The 27,908-nt window shown below is 35.7% G+C and overlaps 1 protein-coding gene across 1 annotated transcript in view; it reads left to right on the plus strand.

The window, feature by feature from the left end:
* ANAPC1 (anaphase promoting complex subunit 1) overlaps window positions 1–27,908 on the plus strand; it is a 102,579-nt gene that overhangs the window by 48,208 nt on the left and 26,463 nt on the right. Inside the window, exons 22-38 of the mRNA XM_082851585.1 lie at window positions 1,472–1,550; window positions 1,948–1,984; window positions 2,066–2,136; window positions 4,032–4,210; window positions 6,492–6,706; window positions 8,132–8,250; window positions 10,604–10,875; window positions 13,192–13,426; window positions 15,563–15,654; window positions 17,000–17,134; window positions 17,305–17,387; window positions 18,266–18,344; window positions 19,055–19,129; window positions 25,380–25,456; window positions 26,002–26,092; window positions 26,188–26,241; window positions 27,117–27,310. Coding sequence (XP_082707711.1) covers window positions 1,472–1,550; window positions 1,948–1,984; window positions 2,066–2,136; window positions 4,032–4,210; window positions 6,492–6,706; window positions 8,132–8,250; window positions 10,604–10,875; window positions 13,192–13,426; window positions 15,563–15,654; window positions 17,000–17,134; window positions 17,305–17,387; window positions 18,266–18,344; window positions 19,055–19,129; window positions 25,380–25,456; window positions 26,002–26,092; window positions 26,188–26,241; window positions 27,117–27,310 — 2,087 coding nt within the window. The remainder of the gene's footprint in view (window positions 1–1,471; window positions 1,551–1,947; window positions 1,985–2,065; window positions 2,137–4,031; window positions 4,211–6,491; window positions 6,707–8,131; window positions 8,251–10,603; window positions 10,876–13,191; window positions 13,427–15,562; window positions 15,655–16,999; window positions 17,135–17,304; window positions 17,388–18,265; window positions 18,345–19,054; window positions 19,130–25,379; window positions 25,457–26,001; window positions 26,093–26,187; window positions 26,242–27,116; window positions 27,311–27,908) is intronic.

The raw sequence follows: 27,908 nt of genomic DNA on the forward strand, positions 1-27,908 counted from the left end.
GGATCTTCCCAGACTGGGGCACGAACCCATGTCCCCTGCATTGGCAGGCAGACTCTCAACCACTGTGCCACCAGGGAAGCCCCAATTTTTATTTTTAAAAATTAATTCATTTTGTTAATACATAGGTAATCCAAGATCAGACCCTCAAATAGAACCAGAGGGTGTGGGCAAAGGTGAGTTCCTTCACACTCCTTTCTCTTGGTCCCTCTACTGGAGTAGCCTGCCTACAGGTCTTTTGTGGACCTTTCTGGAGATGGAGCCTTCCCAGACTTAGAAGAGAACCAGATCTTTTGTCTCCTCTCCCAGATGTCACTGGAGTATATGAATGTCCTTGCTCCCCACCCATCTTTTCCTTTACTCTGCATTCTGCTTTGCTTCATGTTGAGAAAGGCTTCAGAACCCCCTGTGGCTCTGAAATTGACACGCAGAATGGTAATCTGCTTTTAAAAAAAAATGCTGATAAACTATACATAACATAATATTTATTATTTTAACTATTTTAAGTGTACAATTCAGTGATGTTAAATACATTCACAGTGTATTAAGAGCAGCTTAATCCTAGAACTTTTTCATTCCTTGCTGCTTGTGTGGAAACATTCAGGTGAAATCACCAGATATATTGGTCCTGTCCAACTCTGCTGAATGGGTTAGACTCAGTGTTATATCTACCCAAAAGGGAGCTAGAGAAATATGAATAAGCCAGAGTTGTTCAGCCTCCAACTTAAATAATAGTAGTCAATTTGTAGATATTCATATTATATCTTTGTTAGATATGATGTCAGCTAGCTTTAGGAATATATCATTTGCAGTGGGTTAGAATGTAGGACTTGAAGATCCTCCAGCATTGTGCTGAAATTTTAATAAGCTCATACTGCTACTTTCTTTCAGGAAAAAAAAAAAAAGCTGCAGACGTAGATCTTAGTGGTAGTAGCAAGTATTCAAACGAGAACTTTGAAGGCTGAAGCAGAGAAGGGTTAGGCCTAGAGGGGTAGAGAGTTAGGGTGTAACTCACCAAAAATGACCCAAATGTCAATCAGTTTATAAGTAGATAAACAAAGGTTGGTACACCTGTATAATGGAATACTCGTCAGCAGTAAAAAGAAACAAACTACTGATACATGCAGTAACATGGATGAATCTCAAAAGAGTGCTGAGTTAAAGAAGTAGGGCACAGAAGACTACATGTTCTATGACTCCATTTGCATGACATTGTAGAGTAGGCAAAATTTAGGGAGAGAAAAAAGGTGCGTTGTTTCCACTGCTTGGTGTAGGGGAGGGAGCGGATTGACTCCAAGGGGCACCAGGGAACTTTTTGGTGTGATGCAGGCATTCTGTATCGTGACTGTGGTAGTGGTTATATGATTGTATAACATTTGTCAAAACACAGAGCTGTACATTTAAAGTGGGTGAATTTTCCTATATGTAATTATGCCCCAATAGTTTAAAAAATGTTAACTTTCTCCTTATGCAGAGTATTGCACTCTACATACTTGGTGATGAAAGTTCTGTTTCTGATGAATCCTCACAGTATTTATCCAGAATAAGTATAGGTAAGTCAGTCTAATGTTAAGCTTCCCCAAACAAATTTTTATAGATGTTGATATCAGAGTTGAAATAAAAAAAATTTAAAAATTTCTAAGTGTACTTCAGAGGCCATGTCTTGCTTCATTTTAGAGGTGACATAATTGCACCGTTTTAGTCTGGAGTCCACATCTGACTTTTAGAGACCAAGTTTGCTTAAAATCTAACACATTTTACATTTTCAGTGTGTCTAAAAAGGACTGTTTTAGCCCCAGGGAAATGATTATACTTTCCAGCCTGCCAGAGTACTGCTTATTATTTTTTAGCAGTTGTTTATTAATGAATTTTTATTTGCAAATGTTTTCTACATGTTATGTGTTTCCTTTACCAGGATAACTATCAAAATAAAGTTTCGTTTTGTTTTAGCCCCACAGAAGTCACAAGCAGAGCAAGAGGAGAACAGGTGACTTTTATTCAGATTGTGCTTTTACACAGTCTGTTTGATAACTTCGTGTTTAATAACTTCATGTTTGTTCTCTTATAGGTTTAGTTTCAGGCATTCTACATCACTTTCTAGTCTAGCTGAGAAATTAGTCGTCTGGATGACTAATGTAGGTAAGGTGGTCTTTGTTACTTTTCATGTGTCTTTGAAATCCTTTCCCTGGGCTCTCCTTCCTAAGTAGGCCCTGCGTCCTCAGAGCTCACTAGAGCTGGAAGGCGTGAGAAGGGAGGGCCTCTCGCTCTACAGAAGGATCCCACAGGATGGAGATGATGGCCCATCAAGCCACCCTTCCTTTCCCTGACAGTCGCACAGCTTCCCTGTCCTAATATCTGGGCTGTCAGGAATGAGTATTTCTGGCAAAATCTAAAAGTAATGTGTAAATATTTCAGGGCACGCTTTTGAGTGACACAGGCCAGGGACTTTATGCACCGAGAGGCAGATTCACCTGGGAAGAGGGAAAGGAAGGAAAAGGGTTTATTCTCTCTTCCTAAGCCTGTGCCTTTAGGTTTTAAGCTGAGTAAAATACTAAAATTTCCTATAAAAATTTTTAAAAATATTACTGATACGAAAATGTAGAAAAGGAGAATGTTATAGAGTAGTATGTTAGAAGGTAATGCTTGAATGAATATTACAGGATGTTTCTGAATTCTTATTTAGGGAATGTTCTGAATGACTTAGTTTTTCCCTGTACTTTTGTGTATGCTTCCTTGACAATTGCAATAATTGTCATATAGTATTACAGATGAGACACTTATGCTGAAAATATGAGTTCTGTTCATTTGTATAGTACATAGCATTTAACCTCAATAATTGATCAACTTTCTATATTAATAAATAACGTATAATATTACAAAATTTAGAAAATTATCACCGAAGAAATTAATTAACCTGAGGATTTGAAGTTTTTTTAAATGAAATATGGTGTACATATAAGAGTGTATAAAATGTATTTAGAGAATAATAATAAAGTGAACATTGATGTCCTGGTGACCCACCATTAGAAATAAAACATTGCCAGTGTAGTAGAAAGCCCTGTGGATCTGCTCCTGCATGGCCTCCCTTTCTCATACACCCATCGCTAGAGGTAAAGTACCTGTACCGTACCCTACCTAAATTTTGTATTACCTTCTGTCATTGTTTTTTGAGTTTTTTTTTTTTTTTGAGTTTTATCACTTCATATATTGCTTAGTGTTGTATGCTTTTTAACTTTATGTAAATAGATATAAATATAAACATGTTTTTTTACTATCTTATTTTCTTCACTGAATATTATTATTTAAAGATTCATCCATGTTGACTCATGTAGCAGAAGATCATTCATTTTCACTGCTGTATGATCTACTGCTTGAATATATCACAACTTATTTATCCCTTCTATTGATGATAGCAGTTGGGCTCTTACTTCCCTTCCCTTTTTAGCCATAATGAAACATTACTAATGAATATTTTAATGCTTATGTCCTGGTGCCACGTGCACAACTTTCTGTATGTCTGTTGATGGACCGTAGGGGTGGACCTAACTCTACGTGCTGAATGTTTTCCAAAGTGGTTGGACCCGTATACACCACCACTGGCTGTGGAAGAGAATTACTGTTGCTCTACATAGTTACCAACACTTGGTATCGATTGACTTTAATATGTGTCTGTCAAATGAGTGTGAACTTTTATTTTCTAGTGGTTTTAATTTACATTTCCCTGATCATTCATTGGATAGAGCATCTTTTCATATGTTTATTGACCATTTGTGTCTCCTCTTAGGGAAATGTCTTTTTGTCCTTTGTGTTTTTCCTATTGGATTGTTTGTCTTTTCTTAAAGTTTTTAGGAATTTTTTGTTTAAAACAAAATTTTATACTCATCCCTGAGGTCAAGACACTGGTCTGGTAGTAAGATGAATAAAATCAGTTTCTTGCTTATTTGTTAGGATAGAGTTTACTAACTTCACTCAGAGAATAATTGGGACAGTGGTAAGTCTAAGTGAAAATTTTTCTCCCTTCCTTTCACCACAAGGTTTCGCTTTAAGAGACTTGGAAACCCTTCCCTTTGGAATTGCTCTTCCCATCAGAGATGCGATTTATCACTGTCGGGAGCAGCCTGCTTCAGACTGGCCAGAAGCTGTTTGCCTCTTGATTGGGCGTCAGGATCTTTCCAAGCAGGCCTGTGAAGGAAACTTGCCCAAAGGGAAATCTGTGAGTATCAATATGGAAAGTCCATATTCAGATTTAGCCTCAATAAAATCAGAGTAGAAATGTTCTCCATTTTCCTTTAAGTCTTTTTGCAAGTGTGTATATCAGATTATCTTTTATATTATATGCTAGATAACGGTTTAAAATTGGACGAATCTTATTAATTGTAAGTCGAACATGGGAACAGATTTTGTGAATGCTCTGTTTTGCCTGGACCTTTCTGTGCCTTGAGTCAGGACAAGTGCCGAGTCAGTAGAGCAGCTACCATGACAGATTCCCTGCTTGGACCATGTTAGTAATTAACTACTTTGTAATTATTATGTGGAAATAGGGAGAGCACATAATGTCCTGAATTTGAATAAATTGTAACTATTTTCTCCTTCATACTTTTTTGATGTGTTACATTTCTTAAATTTAACCTTTTACATAGGTGTAAATATATCTTTAATCACATAAAACTGAAGCCCCAGGAAAAAGGTTTTTTTGCAGGGGGGCACTAAAGTTGTTTAGAAGCTGTCTTAATGTTATCCCTCCTCAAACAGTGCCCTTCATCAATGTTCAAATCTGTTTTTTTAAGAATGGGTTCTAAAACCCTACAAATAGAAAGTGAAATATATCATTATCCTCCTTTCTTTTTAAAATCAGCCTCTTTTAAAACTTAAAAATGGAATTTTGAAAACTTCTTCTAGAACTCCAGTTAACTTAAAAAAAAAGTGGTAGCACTGCATTTACTCTAAGGATCAAGGAGGATTCAGGGATGGTTATTCCACCCCTGGTGACTTTGGTACTTTATGTCTCTGAGAAAACAGTGCAGATTTGGCTCATCTCTTACTAACCTTTGAACCAACACATAATAATCAATTAATAATCAATAACTGTTCATAATCCACATTAGATCTTAGGCTATTAACGCTTCTTCAGAGACTGTTATCAACATTTATTCCCAACATCAGAGTTGTATAATGGATCTGTGACAGAAGCAGTTTCCATGGGGGATCCCATCTCCAGCAGGGTTGTACCAGCACATCTGTCTTTTAATCTGCACTGAAATAACAACTCTTAGTTGAATTAGCATTTGGCTTGTTTTAAACAGAAAACCAAATTTTTTTGCTAATAATATGGTTATCTTTACCTTGACCAAGGGAAGTCTTTAGCATTTATAGACCTCTTTTATTACTGTGAATGAGAACATCATTAGCACTAAAGCCAAATGGTATTGATAATTATTCATTTATATTTATATGTCATTTTAAGTAATTCTGGCTAAATTGAATTTGTTCAGTTATTTGAGGTTACATTTTATAACTCGTCTCAAATTTATCAGCTATTTGGGTCTGTATCTTATTGCTAACTCACCTATTAGAATGTAGCTTCTTTTAAGATTAGATATTCCATAGGAATTATAATAAATTTTTATCAACTAAAGTCAGACTGATTATCTAGTCATATCTACCTTTATTCTTTTTTCAGGCTAATGTTGCTTCCACATTAAATGTTGCAAAACTTTAGCATTTCACCTAGGAGTTAATCTTTTGTGAAAGGAGTTAAAACTGTGAGAGAAAATGAGATTTCTGCTATTAACATCTATCTTAAAGTCTGACTGAATTATTTGGACTGGGAAGGCTCATAGTAAAGTACATGCTGAGCTTATGAGGGCAGAATGATAAGCAAGGAATTAACTCTCCTCACTTGTTTTGCTTCATTTAATCCCTTTCCTTTTAAGAAATATAGTTGGAACATACTTAGGAAAAAAAAAAAAGTGAAAACCAACCATGATTTATTCTACTTAAAGCACAGAAGTGAGAAAGTGTTGTCTGACCTCCTCCAGCCCTTGGTTTATATCCTTCCAGGTTGTTTTCTTCTGCTTCTATTAATTAAAGACAGTATTTAAATTGGTGTTGGTTCTTTAGTGCGTGGGGTTAATATTCCATTTGCAGTAATTTGTGTCCTTTTTGGAATATTTAGGATATAGTTAGAGTTTTACAGTTTATTTAGAATATATCTTTCAATGGAATCAGCCTCCCGACTATCGTCGTAAGTTGAAAGCTTTCCCCTTGGCTCAGTAAAGAATGTTTCCAAGTGGGCAATATAATTATACTTAAAAAAAAAAGATTTTTAGGTTAGAGTCCCAGTATGTATTGGGAACCCAAGCCAGCCCTGCTTTGGAATATATTTTTTCTTTGCACTGATGTAGACTTGGTACCTCATCCTGTGTATCCTCGTGTTCAATAAGTGTGTGTTGGCTGGTTTTTAAATTAGTATTACAACCTAGTCTGTTACTCAGGTGCTCTCATCAGATGTTCCTTCAGGAACAGAAACTGAGGAGGAAGATGATGGCATGAATGACATGAATCAGGAGGTGATGTCACTAATATGGAGTGAAGACTTAAGGGTGCAGGATGTGCGAAGGCTTCTTCAGAGTGCACATCCTGTCCGCGTCAATGTGGTGCAGTACCCAGAGCTCAGTGACCACGAGTTCATTGAGGAAAAAGAGAACAGGTAAAGGAAAACATTAACTGCTGTAATTTAAGTAAAACTTTAAATAAAACATTAAGTACTGCCTCATTTTGTTCAACTGTAAGAATAGGCATGACTGTAGCATGCACACCTCACAGAGTTTCTCTGGGAATCGAGTGGGTCATTTCTACACGGTGCTTAGAACACTGCCCAGTACATAGTGTAGTAAAGCTCGATGCAGTCAGCGATTATTATCAGAGTTCATTGATTGTATGATGCTGATTTTTTTTTTGTACGTTTTACTATTTCTGAAATCAGATTATGTCTTTCAGTCTGTAGGTGTTTGTAGGTGTTATGGTTTAAATGGCAGTGTTTTTTCTTTTTTAGTACCTCATGAAATAGTGCTGCATCTTAAAATCAATGGCGTCTTAAATGGAAGGGACGATATACTGTTTTTGTTTTCACTATTATAATTTTGTAGATTATGTATAATGTTTCTGCTAAACATGTTATAGAGTGTAGTCTGCTGGCCTGATTCTAAATTTCCCTGATTTTAAATTAATGTGGAACAGTGTTCCCAAAGAATCTTAGGACAGCAAAATTTTCCTCACCAATGGACTAGAAAAGCAGCTATATATATTTACAGTTAGGGAGAGAGGGTGCTAGTGAATAACTTTGTCTGCAGAGAGGATTTCAGCCTCTGGTTAGCCTCAGAAGGAGGAGGGCTGTTTCTCTGTCTTCAGGTATAACTTGTGTTAAGTGTTTCCTGGTTATGAATGCCCCTGCTTCCACAATTTCTGTTTGATGCCATTTATTTTAACATAGAAACAACTTAAAAAGTAGTTTATTAGTTTCAAAGTATAGCCTGTAGAAGCCATTTTAACCTTGAACATAGTTGACATATAGTGCTATTAGTCCTAGAAGTCCTTACCATCAAGTAAATGAAACTCCTGTGTTTCCTGGAGACACCATGAAATCCGCTGACCTCCAAAATAGGGACTTCCTTTTTAACCTTGTGTGCACCCATGGAGGTGGCGCTTGGGCTATATTCACAAAAAGGATGAGAGGAGGATCCCAGCTAAACTGATAACAGCACAATGAGGAAACCCAACTAATACGATATTTTCCTCTGAGAGGGTTAGCATCGTTTAGAGTAGAATTATAGGTTTTGCCTTTTGAATACTTAGGGAGAGTTGGCTTGGTTTATAGAACAGCTGGTTTTAATTCAAAGCAAATATGAAACAGAAGAAAGAAATGTGTCTCCCCTTTAGAGTTTCTGATGGGAGTAAGAGTATTAGAATGAGAACAACCGTGTTTAGATGACTCACTCAAGACTTTGTATGGATTTACTTCGATGTGGCCTCATCTTACACAGCACTGCTGCTTTTGAAATACTTGCCTACAGATTACATTCCGGTTTTTTTTGTTTAAAATTTTTTCACATGTTGGTTTTAATTTTAATTATAGATTGCTCCAGTTGTGTCAGCGAACTATGGCTCTTCCAGTAGGACGGGGAATGTTTACCTTGTTTTCATACCATCCTGTTCCAACGGAGCCATTGCCTATTCCTAAGTTGAATTTGACTGGTATGTTAAATTCTGGGCTCAGTGAGAAAGGAAAATGGGTATATGTTTAGTGGAGTTGTTTTGAATCATTGTAGTTAAAACCAAAGAAATGCTCTATCCCCCGTGATTTTAAATATTGTTAATAGCTACTGTAGTGATTATTGTTAATAGCTACTGTAGTGGTTATCAAAGCTCAAATAGCAAATCAAATTAAACATTGAGGGAAGTAGAATATAGCCCATTACTAAATTTTGTTTTTAATGAGACCATTTCAAGATATAAAAAGGCACTTGGGGAAGTTTAGAAAGATACTATTGAATGGTGAGATTGTTAAACTTGAAATAATCTTAAAGTCAATATGTAAAAATACTTAGTCTTAAAATGTCTTGTTATGTCTTAGTATGAATAGATGATGCTTGTACAAAAACAAGAAAATATACTAAGCAAAAAGAAAAAATGGTCACTCATAGTAGTCCCAACTTGTTAGAGTTCACTAGTGTTAAATAACACTTTGGTTTATTTGTTTCCCAATTTTATTTCTCCATTTTATAATTTTATATTTGTTTATCAGAAAATTTAAACCTGTTTTAGAGATTGTTTTTAAAAATTTACTATATAGTGAGTGAGCATCCTCCCAGACCAGCACTGCCCCCCGCCAAAAGATGATCTTGTTTTAATAATAAATTCATTTAGGAAAAAAACGCTCACTTTAGTTCCTTAACTGACACTGGTCTGGCCTATTGTGCTTTTGTATGTAATTATTCTTATCGAAGAAAATTTGCTTTACTCCTTGCCTTTTATTTTCTCTTGTGTGTAAAAATTATGTCTTATACATATGTTGAATTGTTGTTCTAGAAATTTTACTTGCTTTTTCATTATTAATCTCTCTGCCCTTTTTGCGAAAGTAAAAGTATAACTCATGAACTTGTCACCCGTGTGGTGCTATCACAGACCAGCATTTGAGTTAGCTCTTAGGTACAAAAAGCAAATGGTAAATACAAATATATTTTATTTTATGCTTGTGTCTGTGTATGTGTGTGTATGTGTATATAGACTACAAACAAGACACTATGCATCTAATTAAAATTTACATAACTTTCAGAACGCCTTTAAAACCATATTTTCAAACCTCTAGCGAACTGTATAACTGTATGCAATACAGTAAGTCCCCTACATATGAAAGAGTTCAGTTCCGAGAGCACGTTCATCAGTCCAATTTGTTCGTAAGTCCAACAAAGTTAGGCGAGATACCCAACTAACACAATTGGCTACACTGTACCAGCTACATCACTGCTGCTTTTACGCTTGCTTCTGGACATCCTGGGCTTGAAATAAAGATACTGTACTATGGTACTCTATACAGTACTGTACAGTAAAGTACACAAAAGCACAACCACTTGTAGAGGATGCACACACGTGACAGCATACACCAGACATGTGAACTAACTTACGAGATTGGACACGTGAATGCACATTTGCATCTTTGAAAGTTAGCAATTTGAAAGTTCGTATGTAAGGGACTTACTGTATTTAGAATATTTATTTTAAATAGTCATCCATGACTTGAGCTAATACAGAATATTAAAAATATAGAGATAATTCAGTATTTGCGGGTATGCAGTGTAGTCAGAACACTCAAGAAAAGGCATTCAAAGAGAACATAGCATCATGAACATTTAATTTATACTGTTCTTAAATAAGTTGACCACAAATTTAAATTTAGTGAATACTCTTTTATGGTTCACTGGGTAACTCAGGTGTATAAAATGCTTTTTATATAGGTATCTTTGAATGCAATTTGGCATTTTTACCAATAGTGTGTAGTTAGATTTCTATATCATATAGAGAGATGTTTAGATAAGAGATAGAGCAAATTTATAAAGCTCCTTGTCTTTTTTAAAAACAATCATTTTTCCGTAACGTCCAGAGAAAAAGATGGGATGGCACATTTGAAATTAACATTGTTGTCAGTCACATGTTGGAATTATTATTCATGTAGTTTGTGATGTTAATTTTCATTTTATTTTTCAGTGAGCTTCCTGCTATTTGAAAGACAGATTTCAAAGCAGTGGGTATCCTAATCAGATCTGTACACAGTTAAATTGGTATCAGTTATCTTATTATAGTCCCATATATTTTAGCAGAAAGGACAGTGAATTATTTTATACAGTTAAGGTTTTTCTACCTTGCATCAAGTTTGACTCACATGTATAAAACTTTAAGTATGCATAGTAACCTAACATCATTACAGGTATTATGGGGTTAAGGGTTTTGAATGTAGAAAAGTGATCTCTGTTCTCAAAGAATCTAAATGTAACAATTTTGGTTTCTGAATTTTTGTTCTCTCAATTTTAAATTTTGTTTGCCTGAATAGGGCGGGCACCCCCTCGGAACACAACAGTAGACCTGAACAGTGGCAACATCGATGTGCCTCCCAACATGACCAGCTGGGCCAGCTTCCATAATGGTGTGGCTGCCGGCCTGAAGATAGCCCCTGCCTCCCAGATCGACTCAGCCTGGATTGTCTACAATAAGCCCAAGCACGCCGAGTTAGCCAATGAGTATGCTGGCTTTCTCATGGCCCTGGGTCTGAACGGGCACCTTACCAAGCTGGCTACTCTCAATATCCATGACTACCTGACCAAGGTGAGAACTCGTGCTGCCAGCTCCTGGCGTTGTGCCTCTCCCCTGGGCTATTACAGTAGCTCCTAGTTGTTCTGTTTGCTCTTCTTCAATCTTGTACCTCTAAGTGCATTCTTCTCATAGCAGGCAGAGAAATCTTTCTAAAGTGTAAGTTGGAATATATCACTTCCCTGGTCAAACTGTTCAGTGATCTTCCATTGCTCTTAATGCACATTCTAGGAGCCTGTGTGATCCTACTCACCTCCCCAGCCTTACTTTGTGCTTCTCTTTTCCTTGCTCCCTATGCTCCAGCCATAGAGACTGCTTGTATTAGCTCCTTGGCCGACCAAACTCTCTTGGCGTAAACTTTTCCACTTCTGTGCCGTAAAAGTTCACCCATATGAAGTACACAATTCAGTGGTTTTTATTACATTCACAGAGTTGTGCATCCATTACCACTGTTAATTTTAGAACATCTTCATCACCCCATGAAGGAACCCCTACCTAGTAGCAGTCACTCTCCGTTCCCCTTTCCCTCCAGCCCCTGGCAAACTGCTAATGTACTTGCTGTCGCTATGGATTTGCCTACTGTGGACATTTCATATAAGTGGAACCAAACAATATATGGTCTTTTATGACTGGCTTCTTTTGCTTACTGTAATGTTTTCAAGGTTTGTCTGTGTTGTACCATGTATTAGCACTTCATTCCTTTTTATTGCTGAATAGATATTCATTGTATGGATATACCGTATTTTATTTTTCCATTCATCAGTTGATGGATACTTGAGTTATTAATACTTTTTGACTATTATGAATAATGCTACTATGAACATTTATATACACATTTTTGTGTGGATGAATGTTTTCATTTCTCTTGGGTATATTCCTAGGAGTGGAATTGCTGCATCATATGGTATCCCTTTGTTTTAAAGTTTGAAGAACTACCAAATTGTTTTCCAGAGTGGCTGCACCATTTTGTAATCCCACCAGCAATACATAAGGGTTCCAATTTCTCTCCACTCTTGCCAACACTTGTTATTATCTGTCTTTTTAATTATAGTCATCCTAGTAGGTGTGAAGTAATATCTCAGTGTGGTTTTGATTTGCATTTATTTCCCTGATGGCTAATGATATTGAACATCTTTACATGTGCTTATTGGTCATTTGTATGTCATCTTTGGAGAAATGTCTATTCAAATCCTTTGCTTATTTTCTAATTGGCTGTCTTTGTTGTTGAGTCGTAAGAGTTCCTTATGTAATCTGAATACCAGTCCATTAACAGATACATGATTTGCAAAAATTTTCTGCCGTTGTGTTGTCTTTTGACTTTCTGATGGTGTCTTCGAAGCACAAAAGTTTTAAATTTTGATGAAGTCCAATTCATCTACTTTTTCTTTGGTTACTGTGCATTTGATGTCATATCTAAGAAGTTACTGCCTAGCACAAGATCACTTGGATTTATATCTGTTACACCTCTTTCACATTGTATACAGAAGATTTCATCTGGATTCATATGCGTATGCTCTTTTGTATCTAATATCTATTACATAGATTTACACCTATATATACACCTATTTATAACTGGCACTGTAGGGCAGTGAAGAATTGGAATCAACAAGGTAGTCAACTACAGTGATGAAATATTCACAAAACTAAAATTTTCCTGTCAGCAAAATATGTAATAGCATAAGTTTTCTTCTAAGAGTTTTTTTTTTTTTACTTTTAGTTGCATCTTAGTTGAAGTTAATTTTTACGTATGATGTCAGGAAGGGGTCCAATTTCATTCTTTTGCAAGTGGCTGTATAGGTATCACAGCATCGTTTTTTGAAAAAACTCTTCTTTTCCCATTGAATTGTCTTGGCACCCTTGTAGTCAATTGAATATCAATGTGAGGGTTTTTTTTTTAATCATCTCAGCATCATTTACATGTTTTTCCCTCACCTATCATCATTCTCTCTCACTTTGTAAATTTGAGTGCCTTCCCGTCTTGCCACTTTGCCTGGCTAATTTGTATTCATTCTATTGTAAATTTTACTTTCTAGAGATTCTTAATAATTCTCCAGTCCCTTCTAATCTAAAGTAGGCTCTGTTAAAATACTCTTTCATAATCTTTATACTTTTTCATTTGATGAGTTTTCAATAATATATATTTTTTAGTTTAACACTTTCCCTTCCCCAAGGGCACTGACTTCATCAGAACAAGGACCTGTCTGTTTAGTTTGCTTGTGTATTCTTGGAGCTTCTCACTGTGCCTGTCACAGTACTGGCAGGCAGTATTTTATTTAAAACTACATATTTGTTTTGGTAGTGACTTAAGTCTCATTCTTTTTTCTGTCTTAGGGTCATGAGATGACAAGCATTGGACTGCTCCTTGGTGTTTCTGCTGCTAAACTAGGCACCATGGATATGTCGATTACACGGCTTCTTAGCATCCACATTCCTGCTCTCCTGCCCCCAACGTCCACAGAGCTTGATGTTCCTCACAACGTCCAAGTGGCTGCAGTGGTCGGCATCGGCCTTGTTTATCAAGGGACAGCTCATAGGCATACCGCAGAAGTCTTGTTGGCTGAAATAGGTATGGCATTAATAGTGCTGTGGTTTCGTAAGTGTATTTTTACCATTCCACAGGAACCAAAGTAAAAATGATAGTAAGATTATAAAAATTAAGGAAAAAATAGTAGCTTTTGTGAGCATAGAATGAGCTATACTAATAAAGAAAACAACTACAAAGTAATGTTTTCCAAGGCTGATGTTACTATGCAGGTTATTGGTCTGCATACTTACTTGGCCAGCCCATTATTGAGCTCCAGTGGCCCCATTTAACGAGGTAGCCTAGGGTCTTAATCACATGTGAGCATGCTGCTTATCCTGCTCTGTCTTTGCCAGGCAATGTCTGGCAATGGTCTACACTTAAAATTCAAAGTTGATTGTTTTGATCCCTAAAAGCACAATGTTTATTCTGTTGGACAACAACACTTCTAACAGAATGGAAGTGATTGATTCCGGCTTTCCTCTATATGCTGGTGGATATGTTCATGATAAAAGGCATGTTTTATGTTTTATCGTAAGTCTGCATTTTTTGGAAACGTGTCTTACGTGTTATCATCTTCTTCTGAGAAATGGAAATGCTATTAGTATTATTGGTACGTTCAGTAATTTAGATACATACTTGCATGTCTTGTTCTATCCTGTTCAGGATCTTTCTACATATATTTCAGGATAGCCACAAAATTTTCCCGGGCATCTCTGCTTCAGGCTGTAGATCTATGGGTCTGCTGCTCAGACTCTGCTCCAAATGCCTTATTCTGGGACCCAGGCTTCTTTTATGGTGATGTCAGAAGGGCAAGAGGGAGAACCAAATAATGGAAGCGCATTTTAGGCCTTTGCTTACCTTGTGCCAGCCAGGATCCTAGTTCAAAGCCAGTCACACGTTCAGGTACAGAGGAAACTCTGTCAGGAGTGTGGATGTATTTATAACTGGCACTGTAGGGCACTGAAGAATTGGAATCAACAGTGTAGTCAACTACAGTGATGAAATATTCACAAAACTAAAACTTTCCTGTCAGCAAAATATGTAATAGCATAAGTGATTGGTCTGAGAAACACTTATTTGGAAGATACTCAGGACTGGCTTTTAAAGCTTGTTCATCTGCAAGGTAATTAACATTCTTTGGCTATATCATAATGATATCTAATGGTGCCAACATTATACATATCTCACAGCCATAGTACACCTCTTTCACATTGTATACAGAAGATTTCATCTGGATTCATATGCGTATGCTCTTTTGTATAATTACAGTCAGACTGTACGTACTGTCTTTGTACTGCTCTTTTCATATATCATTGTCATAAATGGCTTTTAAAATTAATTTTATATTGTGGGATAGCTCATTGAGTTGGTTTTCTATAAATTGCCTAATCATTGTCTTATTTTCAGGACTTTTAGGTGGTTTTTAATTCTTTGCTAATTAAGCAATAAACATTACACTGATTACTTGTGTATAATTTTTCTTTCTTTTTAAAAAAATCTTTTTCCTGGGGATGAAATTCCAGGAATGGGAACTTTTTCTTTGGTGGAAGGGGTCTTTATATATAATACATTTTGCTGCCCTAAAAGGGGTGGAGTTAGAATTAGGGGGTACTTTTTAAAGTATGAATTTTGCATCCAGTCAAACTTAGAGCATCGATACAGAGAAATTCTATCATAGTAAGGCTCAGTATTATATAGATTCAAAATAAGTGTCTGGGTGCATAATATTTAACATTCTTAAAAACTTAAAGGAAGTGTCCTTCCTGTTCCTTATCAGTATTTGAACATTTTTTTACCACATCTGAATAGATTTGAAGCTAACAAAACAAGAACAAAAGGAAAGAAATTACAAATTGAAGCTTTTTTGAGCATCCCTCCCTTTAAAAAATTTTTTCCCCTTTTTTGGTAATTTTTTTTTTTTTTATTATAAAACTCAAGGTTTGACAGTATTTTAAAGTGATTGCTTTCAGATTGGCAAATTAGAAGAACCATGTTTGGGGTTTATTTTGTGGTAAACTGATAGTTGTGGACAGCATTTGTGATACCGTCAGATCTTTCTTAGTGGGGTTATACTGAATCCATAGTTCTTATGCAACTTACTAGAAAGTTAACTCTAAAACTTTTACGAGTTAGGGTTTTAAGAGGCCAGTTTGAATTGTGTTACTTTTTGTTTTATAGGACGGCCCCCTGGTCCTGAAATGGAATACTGCACGGACAGAGAGTCTTACTCTTTGGCTGCTGGCTTGGCTCTGGGCATGGTTTGCTTGGGGGTAAGCAGAGTCTGTGCCTCCAGGTGCTTCAGTTACAAATTCTGCTTGCTGAGACGAGTAGCCTTGACACTTTACTCTGAATACCACTCTGCCGTACTGTGACTTAACTTACTGTGATTCTCAGCTCTTTCTTCTTTCTGGATATTTTTCAAAGTGCCAGATTTGGGAATGGAGAGAAATTGTAGTGAAGAATGGGACTTTAAGGTTTCTTCCCCCCTGGCTTAGATATAAGTGTTCATGAATGAACTAAGGGAATGAAGTTTTTCGAAAAGAGTTCAAGACATAAGATGAAGAAATGACAGTTCACTCAGTAAGAAAACAGAAAAAAGTGAAAATGGGTGTATGATGGGGAGCCTTAAGAGTCTGTAGGACTAGAGATAAACCAGAACTCTCTTTTAGTGCCCTGGTGTTCACTAGGTATCCCAGAACGTTGCCACAATAGCAGCTGCTTTGTGACAGAATGCAGTATCATTCTGACTCCCCATCTTTAACCCCATCCAGGAGACGTAGTGTAGAGTTACCAGAGAAACATTAAATGACTACGTCAGCTGGAATGTGGGTCCTTTGAAGAACCACCAATACAGTGTTATACTGAAACTGAATTATATAAAGAAAGTCGACTGTCGTTTAGGCTTTTGACTCTTCACATTTGACACATGAACTAAAGAGGCAGATAAAACAATGGAAAAGCATCATACTGGGAATTGGGACGTGAATTCTGGTCCTGACCAGTGAGTCCTGACATCAGTTAACTACAGTATTTTCTAGTAGTTAAGCAGCTCGATGGACTGTGGAACCAGACTGCCTTGTTTTATATCCACTGCTGCTCCTTACTAGCTATGTAACCTTGGGTGTAATCTCTTTGTGCCTCCCTTTCCTCACCTGTAAAATAGTAGCTATTTGATCAAATTGTCTTATTAAGTAAGTTAATCCATGTTAAACATACAGAATCATGCCTGGAAGAGCGTTAAGCGTTCAGTAAGTTATTTTTATGGTTATTATTGCTGGACTAGTTCACAGGCACGATGATGAAAGGATTCAGGTGTTCATAGTTCAGGGTTCATTTACCTGCCTAATATTTTCTTTAACTGTTAATGCAGTTAACTGTATTTTGAAGCTGTATTTTGAAGCCTTTATGTATTTTATGAAATGAAAGTATTAACTTGCCTGTATAATTTTTAATGTGAATTATTAACAGACTGAGTATTAACTCATGAGATTTTAATTGATAAAAAACCCAGAAGACTGGCTTTGAAGTTAGTTTATTGTTTTCTTTGTTATGGGTATGTGTTATGGATCTTATTCTGTAAAATTTCCTTTCCCTTGTCTGTTACTTCGTTTACAGCACGGCAGTAATTTGATAGGCATGTCTGATCTCAATGTGCCCGAGCAGCTTTATCAGTACATGGTTGGAGGCCATAGGCGCTTTCAAGCAGGGATGCACAGGGAGAAACATAAATCTCCAAGTTACCAAATCAAAGTAAGTCCAAATCAAGCAACAGATCAAACTTCTGGAAGCTAAGAAGTTAATTTGAAAATAGTAGTTTTCATACCAACATGTGTAAATATGTTAATTTTAAGCATAGGTTAGTATTCAGAAGAATTTTATAATAATTCAGAGCTCTTTTATACAAACTTTTCTTTTGATAGGAAGGAGATACCATAAATGTGGATGTAACTTGTCCAGGTGCCACTCTCGCTTTGGCCATGATCTACTTAAAAACCAATAACAGGTACCGCATCTCCTCACCCCATCCCTTGCCATGACCATGTGACTTCCTTTCTGACCTCAGTAGTAAAACTAAATTATTTTACTGTGTTTACCTCTCCTGTGCTAGATCAGCCTGATTTTAGTGCTCTCAGGTACTACAAGTTATGTAGAGTTTTATCTAGAAATAATACATTTGGTTATTTTAATGATATTTGATAATACAGTTGCCAGTTTCTATTCACTTTTATTTTATAGTTGATGTCACTGACAAACAATGTCTAAATTCCTTTTCATTAATTTTGCTTGTTGTTGTGAGGCCTGGGTAGATCAGAAATACTTAGCATTATTACATTCCTGGTTACCATTCATAAAAATGGTTTCTGCTTAGTTCAGGAGCTTTCCTAACAGCTATTCCATCTGCCTCCTCAAGCCCTGTAATTAGTGCTGACACTTGAAAGTAGATGTTTGGTGTTTATTCTTTTACATTTTGTATAGAAGAGTAAGTTGCGTTTTAAGTCTTTTAATTTAAAAAACATTCTAAGATTAAAGAAAGTTTTCAATGTTGTAAATTCTTTTTTTAGACAAAGTGAATGTTTGCAAAATTAACAAAGTGGTTAAAAACAGGTTTATTCATCTACTTTTTGGATGCAAGTATATGACATTGCTTTCTTGGCACTGGAGATGTTTCATTTAACAAAAGAGCTAAAAATATCTGCCCTTAGGAAACTTATAGTAAGAAATACATACATACTAAGTATTACGTTGGAGGACGTGAAGTACTATGGGAAAAAATAGGACAGTGGTTGGAGTGGAAAGAAAATTCTTGAAATCTGTCTTGTGGTCTTGATGCTCTTATTCTCTTCTTGAGCAATAACGCTTGTTGGTATCCACCACCAACAGATCCATTGCAGATTGGCTCCGAGCTCCCGACACCATGTATTTGCTGGACTTTGTGAAGCCAGAATTTCTCTTACTTAGGGTATGGTACTTGGCAATTTTTAATTTCTGTTAACATGAGGAGTCTATAAAATGTCTCCACGAGGGAGCTTTACTGTTAATCCATCATGTGTATATATAATTGGTAGTGTTCTTTTGAAATTTCCCAAATATAACTGTAGGAATTGCCAGGAAAGACAACCACCTTGATATATAATACTTGGAGTGACATTTTAACGTTTCACATTATTATTCAAAACTTCCTAATAAGTAACAAGACACTGGGGCTTCATTACTACTTTATTTTACATTCTTTCATTATTATTAAGAATGCAATAATACTATTAAGGGTATAATTAGTTACAGTAACTGTTTGACATAAATTTGATTCAGATTTTCCATTTTCTACAATGTTTATGCTTTTAGCATATGAAAGGCTTTAAATTATGTAGACAGATCTATGTATGATTCTTTTCTTTATGATTTTTCTTCTATGGAGCAAGTTTTAAAAACTTCTCTCCAACTTCTCCAAACTTCAGTGATGATCAAGTCAATTTGAGATTTTTTGAGATAAATGTAAATCTTCTGTTTATTTTAATGAGTGGCTTAGGTTGATACTATATACTTTGTTTTTCAAAATTTTCATCAGTTGGGAACTAATTCTTAAATTGTTCTATTAACAGTATTATCATTGTTACAAAATCTGTGAACTTTGCCTGCTGTAATTAATTGTTCTGTATTGCATTTTTTAAGACGCTTGCTCGATGCCTGATTTTGTGGGATGATATTTTACCAAATTCCAAGTGGGTTGATAGCAACGTTCCTCAAGTACGTATGTATAATAAATATTATTATATCTTTAATCACATAAAATTATGATTTCCTGTGGGATTTTCTAAAACCTATAAAATACTTTTTCTTTTGAAGGCAATAGTGATGGTTATGATTACTGTATTTCTTGAAAACGTAGGAACTGTCATTTTAAGATTGTATGCTGAGCACAGACCACAGCCTTCCTTTTTCGGTTACAGAGCACTAGAAATGCTGATTTTTAAAAATTAAATGTATCAAAGAACTCTAAAAAAGTATTTTTGACATTTTTATCCTAAACAAGGATACATTTATCTAAAGTACTGTTATACTTTGTGACAATTTTTTACCTTGTATGTAAGAAGTTGTTTTAATTACTTTATGGCATGTTTACGCAATAAGCCAAATAGTTAAAAATAAACAGACTCTTTTGTAAAAACTCCAAATCAAATATTGTAAGTATTGTAACTAAATATTGCCCTTTAATTGTCCATGTCCTCAGTACCTTTTTATTTAGAAAATAAATCTGTTTATCCTTCAGAATGCTAGAGTGCTCCCTCCAATGTTTTAATGAGAAAATTTCAAAATAAAGGCTGAAAGAACTTTATACAAACACCCATACAACCAGTTAGATTCTACAATTAATATTTTACTGTATAAACTTGTTTAATCACATATCTATCCATTTATCTCTTCCTCTATCCAACCCATTATTTTTTGATCAGTTTCAAAGTTAGTTACAGATAATCATACACTTTTCCCTAAGTACTTCAGCATGTGTGTTATTAACTAGAATTCAATATTTACCTCTTTTCTTTTCCTTTTAAGGTAAAATTTGTATATAATGTACTGCACAAATTTTAATTATACTATTTGATAGGATTCAACTAATGTATAAATTCATGGAAACAAACCTTTATCAAAATGGCCAGAAGTTCCCTTCCCACTCAGTCTGTGCACTTACTCCCCATCCCCAAGACAACCAATTTTCTGATTTTTTTCCCCAAAATATATTACTTTGCCCGATACAGAACTTAATATTAATGGAATCACAATGTATACCCTTTTGTATAAGACTTCTTTCACTCAGCATGATTTTGAGACACCATTGAGTATATGAGTAGTTCAACCTTTTTATTGTTAAGTAGTATCCCATTGTATGAATATACCACAGTTTCTTTTTTCATTCTCTTTTGTTGGATGCCTGGGTTCATTCCAGGTTTTGGTACCATAAATATTCTTATGCAGATATACGTGTGGATTTATGTTTTAGTGTCTCTTGAGTAAATACTTAGTATTGGAATTACTGAGGCATAGAGTAGCAGTATGTTTAGTTTTATAAGGACTGGTAAACGTTTTTCCAAAGACGTTGCACCATTTTACTCTTGGACCAACAGTGTATGAGAACGCTGGCTGTTGCATGTCCTGCGGCTGCTACATCTTGCCAGTATTTGGTGATGTTAGTCTTTTTAATTTTAGCTCTGCTGGTCAATATGTAATGATACCTTATTATAGTTTCAATTTGCATGTTGAGAACGTTTTCATTTGCTTATTGCTTCTTCATATATCTTTTTTTAATGAAATGTCTATTTATATCTTTTGCCCATTAAAAAAATTTTTGTATTGTTTATCTTTTTATTACTGAGATGCTAGAATTTTTTATATATTCTGGAAAGCTATCCTTTGTCAGATAAATGTTTTGCAAATATCCCTCTTAATCTGACTTGCCCATTCATTTTCTTAGTACTATTTTTGATGAGTAGAAAATTTAAAAAATGTGATAATGTCTAATTTATCAACTTTCAATTTTATGGTTGTTTTTTGTGTTGTATGGAAAAAATATTTGCCTAGCCTGAAGATTTATTTTTTTCTAAAGGCCCTGCTGTTTTAGCTTTTATGTATAATTACGTAATTCATGTCAAAGTAATTTTGTTTATGGTACAAGGATAAGGGTTAAGGTTTTCATTTAAAAAAATATAGATATTTAGTTGTGGCAACACTGTTTGTTAAAAACACCTTCTCCTTATTGTATTCCTGTGCCTCCTTTGTCAAAAATTAGATGACTGGTCTTTTTTTTTTTTTTAACATCTTTATTGGAGTATAACTGCTTTACAATGGTGTGTTAGTTTCTGCTTTATAACAAAGTGAATCAGTTATACATATACATATATCTCCATATCTCTTCCCTCTTGCGTCTCCCTCCCACTCTCCCTATCCCACCCCTCTAGGTGGTCACAAAGCACTGAGCTGATCTCCCTGTGCTATGCGCTGCTTCCCACTAGCTACCTGTTTTACATTTGGTAGTGTATATATGAGATGACTGGTCTTTTATTCTTTTTCTGTCTTTTCTACAGATTGCAAGTTTCTATTGATTTATCTTTCTGTTCATTCACTCTTCAGGCATTTTATTTTCCTATTAAGTACATGAAGTGAATTTTAAAATTATATTTACTGTACTTTTTAGTTTTTCCTTTTTTTAAAAATAATTTCTACTTTTTTGGATGAGATTTTCTGTGTTTTCACTCATTATGGGCATACTGTCCTTCTAGTTAGAAGAACTGCTTTAAAATCCTTCTCTTATAATGCCAACAGTGTGGTCATTTCAGGATTGTTTTCCATGGTCTTTTCTCCTGAGAATATGTTGCATTTCTTGTTCTTATGTTAAGTAATTTTGATTTGTATCTGGGACATTGTGCATGTTGTCTTTGAAGACTCTAGTTTCTGTTGTATTCCTCTAAAGAGTGTTGATACATATGTACATACATACATATCTCTGTGTGTGTATTTGTGTACACACACAAATACATTTTGTTTTAAAGCAGGCAGTTAATTTACTTGTAATCAAATGTCAAACCCTGTCTCTTGTCTGCCGGTTCTAATTTTAGTTCAGTTCTTTTATCCTCTGGAGGCTGAGTCTGCCCTGATCACACATGGTTCACGGGTCAGGAAGACATTTAACTCCCAGCACATTTAGATGTCAGAGGTATCAGTTCCTTTTGGAAAGTAAATGTACACTGTAGGATGAAAACATACTTTTTCTTCATTCAGCATATGTTTGTTGAACCTTTGCAAATGCAAGACACCATATTAAATTCTATGCTGCATTTAAGATGCATCTGACATGTAGACTGCCTTCGAGAAAACTTTATTTTACTAAATTTTGTTTACAAAGTGAAGTTAAACATGTACACAAGTAACTGTATTCTCAAATGGAAGGTGAAAATTCATGTCAGTTCTTTCTTTAAACTTTTGTGGAACTGTAGTCTTTGGACTTTAAAAAAAATATTTATTTATTTATTTGGCTGTGCTGGGTCTTAGTTGTGGAACGTGGGATCTTTGTTGCAGCATGTGGAATCTTTAATTGTGGCATGTGGGCTCTTAGTTGCGACATGCGGGATCTAGTTACCTGACCAGGGATTGAACCCGGGCCCCCTGCATTGGGAGCATGGAGTCTTAACCACTGGACCACCAGGGAAGTCTCTTGGACTTTTAATACAAAGTTATCTCTCTGATACTTATTTTACTTCAGACTTAATAATTTTAAATTTGGTCTTTATTACATCAGGGATACACAGTAGGACATATAATAAGTTCACAGTTCTGTTGGTTGATATTGCCTGTCACTCTCCACTTTCTCCTAGTTCTCGCCCACTCATCTCATTGATTCTGTAGCAGGGTCCCTTGTAGGGAGCAACTTAGCATCAAAGGTGGGATTAAAAAGGTCACTTTGTAAACTGCTTATTTGTTTGAATTTAAGGCATGTGTCAAATACAATAACTAGCATCTTCATAGCACGTTTTCCTTCATAAAAAGCTTTCCTCTACAGCCTAATGTTTTTCTTTTTTGTGGTGTTGTGCTATAAATTGTTCAAGTATTGCCCCCATTGTATGGGTAGGCACGATGTACTACTTTCGATTATCTGTTTGTGTATCTATTAGACCATGAACTTCTCAAGGCCAGCTACCGTGTCTTTTCCATCTTTCATTCCTAGCGACTCGCGCACAGTAGCTAGAGTTCAGTATATCACTGTTACATTGAAAGAGGACAGACTGGTCCAAAACCATCCAGCTAGTAAGAGGTGGGGCAAAACTGAAACTAGCTGTTAGGACTTCAGAACTTGAGGTTTCTGTATGAGACTCTGTACAAGTTTGGTGGTCTTTTCTTGTTCGTTTCCTGTGTGCCTCAACCTGCCTTTAAGTGATTACATGTTTCCCTTTGATTACTCCTTATATTTCTTGCTATTTTTTAAACTTTAGGAGACCATGGAAAAGGTTACAAGGACTGGGTTGAAGTGTGCTCCCCACCCCCACAGCTGTGTATTTATTTAAAACAGGATTATTTTATGACATAATTGGACTGCATGCTTTCTTCTTTTATATATAAATTTATTTATTTATTAAAAAAAGTTTTTTGGCTGCTTTGGGTCTTCATTGCTGCGCATGGGCTTTCTCTAGTTGCAGCGAGTGGGGGGCTCATTTTTTTTTTTTTTAACATCTTTATCGGAGTAGAATTGCTTTACAGTGGTGTGTTAGTTTCTGCCGTGTAACAAAGTGAATCAGCTATACATATACATACATCCCCATATCTCCTCCCTCTTGTGTCTCCCTCCCACCCTCCCTATCCGCCCCTTCTCGTTGCAGTGCACAGGCTTCTCATTGCTGTGGCTTCTCTTGTGGTGGAGCACGGGTCTAGGCTCACAGGCTTCAGTAGTTGTGGCACGCAGGCTCAGTAGTTGTGGCGCATTGGCTTAGTTGCTCTGCGGCATGTGGGATCTTCCCGGACCAGGGCTCGAACCCGTGTCCCCTGCATTGGCAGGCGGATTCTTAACCACTCTGCCACCAGGGAAGTCCCCCCACAGTTATTTATAACCCAAGTTTTTAGTGATGTTTTAAAGTGGTTATGATCAAGTGTGGTCTTGTGATAGCAATGGTGCAGATCTATAATGATGATAATAATGGAGCTAACACTTGCAAAGCATATGTGCCAAGCATTAATTTTAAGAACTTTGAGTCGGTTAAGTCCTCTAATTCTCAGAGACACCTAGAAGGTAGGAAGTCTATTTTTGCTCATTTTACAGATGTGGTCCTAGGGCTCGTGTGTGGCCCTGCTGGGATTAGAACTTAGGCCTTCAAGCTCCAGGCTATATGCTCTTTTGAGGAGCTTGTAAATGTCTGCTGTCAAAATAGAAATATTCCATTCCTGTATGATATTGCTAATTTATATGAATGTTATAATCAGGTTATCCATGAATATATTAATTACTCACTTTGGAGTTATATCAGTTTTTCAGAATGTCGCTCAATTTCTGAGTAAATACATCCAAAATTGAAAATAAAGACAAGAGGAAGGAAGAAAGATGGAAGTAGTTATCAGCCTATATTACACAGCCAACATAGTTGCTTACCTCACTGAGATTATCAAAGAGACAAGGTATTTCAAGTTTTTTGATCTGGTGATATTCAGTATATAGGAAGAGTGTATCATAAGCGACTTCTGAATACTTATTGATTTATTATGGAAAGCATCCTGAAATATTACTCCCCTGAACAGTCTTCTAAGAAGAATTATAGGAATAAATCTTCAGAGTTTTACATCTATGTACTTGCATTCATAAGTTTAGAGAATATATAGCTTTATCTTTTTTATTTGTATTTAAGTGAAGAGAATCAAATCAGTTCTTGGTTGTTAAAGTTAGATATTGTCTATATTTTTTAAAAAATAAATTCTTGTTCACACTTATACTAAAAGGAAAGGGATGTGTTTCTAAACAATAGTTACAGATTCACATATTGACAGTTTAGTTTAGCTTGGGTAATTAATCTGGTGACTAACCTCACCTTTGGTAGGTAGGTAGGCTTAATACTAGAAACATTCACGAGTAAGATATATATGTCTCTGGTTAGCGTTCTCTGCAACTGCTTTTTTCCACTTTCCTTGCTGCTCCCCCTCACTCCTGCCCCAGCTCTGCTCTGTGGCCATCATCTTTGCATTTCAGTTCACTTGCATGAAACATTATTACTCTGTTATTGATTCAGAATATACTTAAGTCCTCCAGTTTATATTCGTTCAGTCCTATTCAGTTATTTGGCCCATCTTAGATTTGAAATTGGATTGCATTCAATGTGATTAAAATATAGGCCTTTGAATGAGATGGTTTGGTAAAGCTTATTTTATATAAATATGGCCATAAGCAATATGCTCTTCAAATTATTAAATACTTGTAACTTGAATGTTAATGTCCAAATATTCTTGCCTTCTGTCTTGACAGATTATAAGAGAAAATAGTATCTCTCTCAGTGAAATCGAATTGCCGTGTTCAGAGGATTTGAATTTGGAAACTTTGTCGTAAGTCCTAAAACATGTAGTACAAATCAGCTACTCTAGCATCTGTCAGATAAATGAATTGGAATATACTGTGTAGGAGTAATACTGTCCTTGATTTGAGTAATTATTCTGAATCCCCCATGTTTTTAACCATTATTTACCAGATGTTCACAAGTTTGTTTTTCGTTTGGCTCTCTGAAGTATAGAGTTCTTACCCTCAAAAAACGGTGTCTGAGTTCTAACTTGTACATATTCCTCTTTTATCCTTTCCATTAAAAAAAATTGGCAGTGATTGTTAAAAATTATCTTCTTTTGCTGCATATGAAACAGTGCAGGCAAGAGGCCGACTTTATCAGCAAGAGCCGCATGGTGCTTCCACTGAAGAAAACTGGACGGAAATCTGTCCAGTTGATTGAGTAGAGGCACAGTTGAGCATTCCCAGAAGAATATAAACTTGATAATTTAGAGAACAGGAACATTTATTATTTGTATCCCCAAATAATAGTAATAATGAATTTTAAAGCAAGACAAGGACAGTATTTAAATTTCTTGTGATCTGTTTTCAGGCAGGCACATGTCTACATAATTGCAGGAGCTTGTTTGTCTCTGGGTTTTCGATTTGCTGGCTCAGAAAACTTATCAGCATTTAACTGTTTGGTAAGAAGTATCTTCGTTTACTGTGTTCTGTTTTCTTTTTTACAGAGTCTTAGTATGCTTCTTTTAACCTTAATTTTTTTCTTTTGTTTTTCCAGCATAAATTTGCAAAAGATTTTATGACTTATTTGTCCGCACCTAATGCTTCTGTAGTAAGTCTTTTTATGATGATTTTCCTTGGGAATAAAATTAAACTTGAAGAAAATTCACTGATAATTCGATTACATATGTGTTGCCAAATATATGCACAGTTTTTGAATTTAGAATGGGAGATTTGAAGCTTTGGCTTATCTTTGTATTTTAGTTCTGGGATATTAGGTGAGAATGTGACTATGCTTGAAGGTATCTAATTCTTGTGACAAGAAAATAAATAAGAAAAGCCATAACCTTCATGGATTGTCATACCTTGTGCCATGCTCAGTACTGAATCATGGTAACTGCTTTTTGAAAAAATTAGTACTTAGTAAAAATGCAGTTGTTTTGAGGATTGCTGCTCTGATGATAGTAAGACTGCAAGATTTTATTTCTTGGTTAAAAAAGCAGCAACACATTTAATCAACATTATTTATATTAGAAAATTGGAAACATCAGAATATCTAAAACCAGTCAAAAAATGGACTGTGGTGTATCTACACGGTTATATAGAGGAGCTATCAAAATCATGTTCTGTAAGAATTTTTTATGAGTGAAGATTGCTCATAATAAAATAGATTAAAAAGCTTAAAAATACTGTGTATAGTAATATCTCAGTTTCATTAAAAGCAAAATAGATACAGGGAAAGATTTGGGGAAAAAGAAAGCCAAAATGTTTACAGCTGTTAGTATTCCGAGTGATTGTTATTTCCTTTTGATACTTTATTTTCTGAATTTTCAACATGGCACTTAAATTTCATAATCAGGGAAAATATTTGTTTTTTCAGATTTTTTAACGTTGTGAACATTTGTAGTCTAATGCTGGCTGCTTTAGTTTTGATAATAAAGAAAAGGTAGCACAGCGGTTATAGTATGTCATCTTCTGCGTCTCCAGACAGGTCCTTACAACCTGGAGACTTGCCTGAGTGTGGTGCTGCTGTCTCTCGCCATGGTGATGGCTGGCTCGGGGAACCTGAAGGTTTTGCAGCTTTGTCGCTTCTTGCACATGAAAACAGGTGGTGAAATGAACTATGGTTTCCACTTAGCCCATCACATGGCCCTTGGACTTCTGTTTTTGGGAGGAGGAAGGTAAATGAATATATATATTTTTTCCTCAGTGAAAAGATCTCATGAGCAAGATCTCAAAGAGTGACTTATTTTGATTTTGAAGATGCATGAAAATTTTCAATTCTGACTAGCTATTAGCATATCTCAGGGCATTATTACACTTAAAAAGGGCTTTTTCATAGTTTAACCACCAATTTATGCCCCACTTAGTAGAGTTACCATCCTCTCTCTAACACACTTGGCATCACTGCATTTCTCAGAAGAGTCTATACTCAGTACTTCATTGCATCACCTCTTGTTCCCACTCATTAATGACTTTACTCTTCTACTAAATTGCTTTCTCATAATGGTCATGAACACTTTCAGTCACCAAATCCTATGAGATTGCCTTAGTTTTCCACTTTCTTGCTCTCTTTCCAGCATCTATCATTCCTGACCACCTCATCCCTTTATAAGACTTGGCTTTTAATGATCTGTTTTGAATAAAAATCCATACACAGAAAAGTGTGCAAATCATAGGAGCATGACTCAATGAACTACCTACAGTATGAAAATCTGTTTGATATTATGTAGATCAAGATGTAACCGAGACAACCCATCTCCAACCCTGCTCCGTCCC

Source organism: Leucopleurus acutus (assembly GCF_964270905.1).
Source record: "Leucopleurus acutus genome assembly, chromosome: 12".
NCBI lineage: Eukaryota > Metazoa > Chordata > Mammalia > Artiodactyla > Delphinidae > Leucopleurus > Leucopleurus acutus.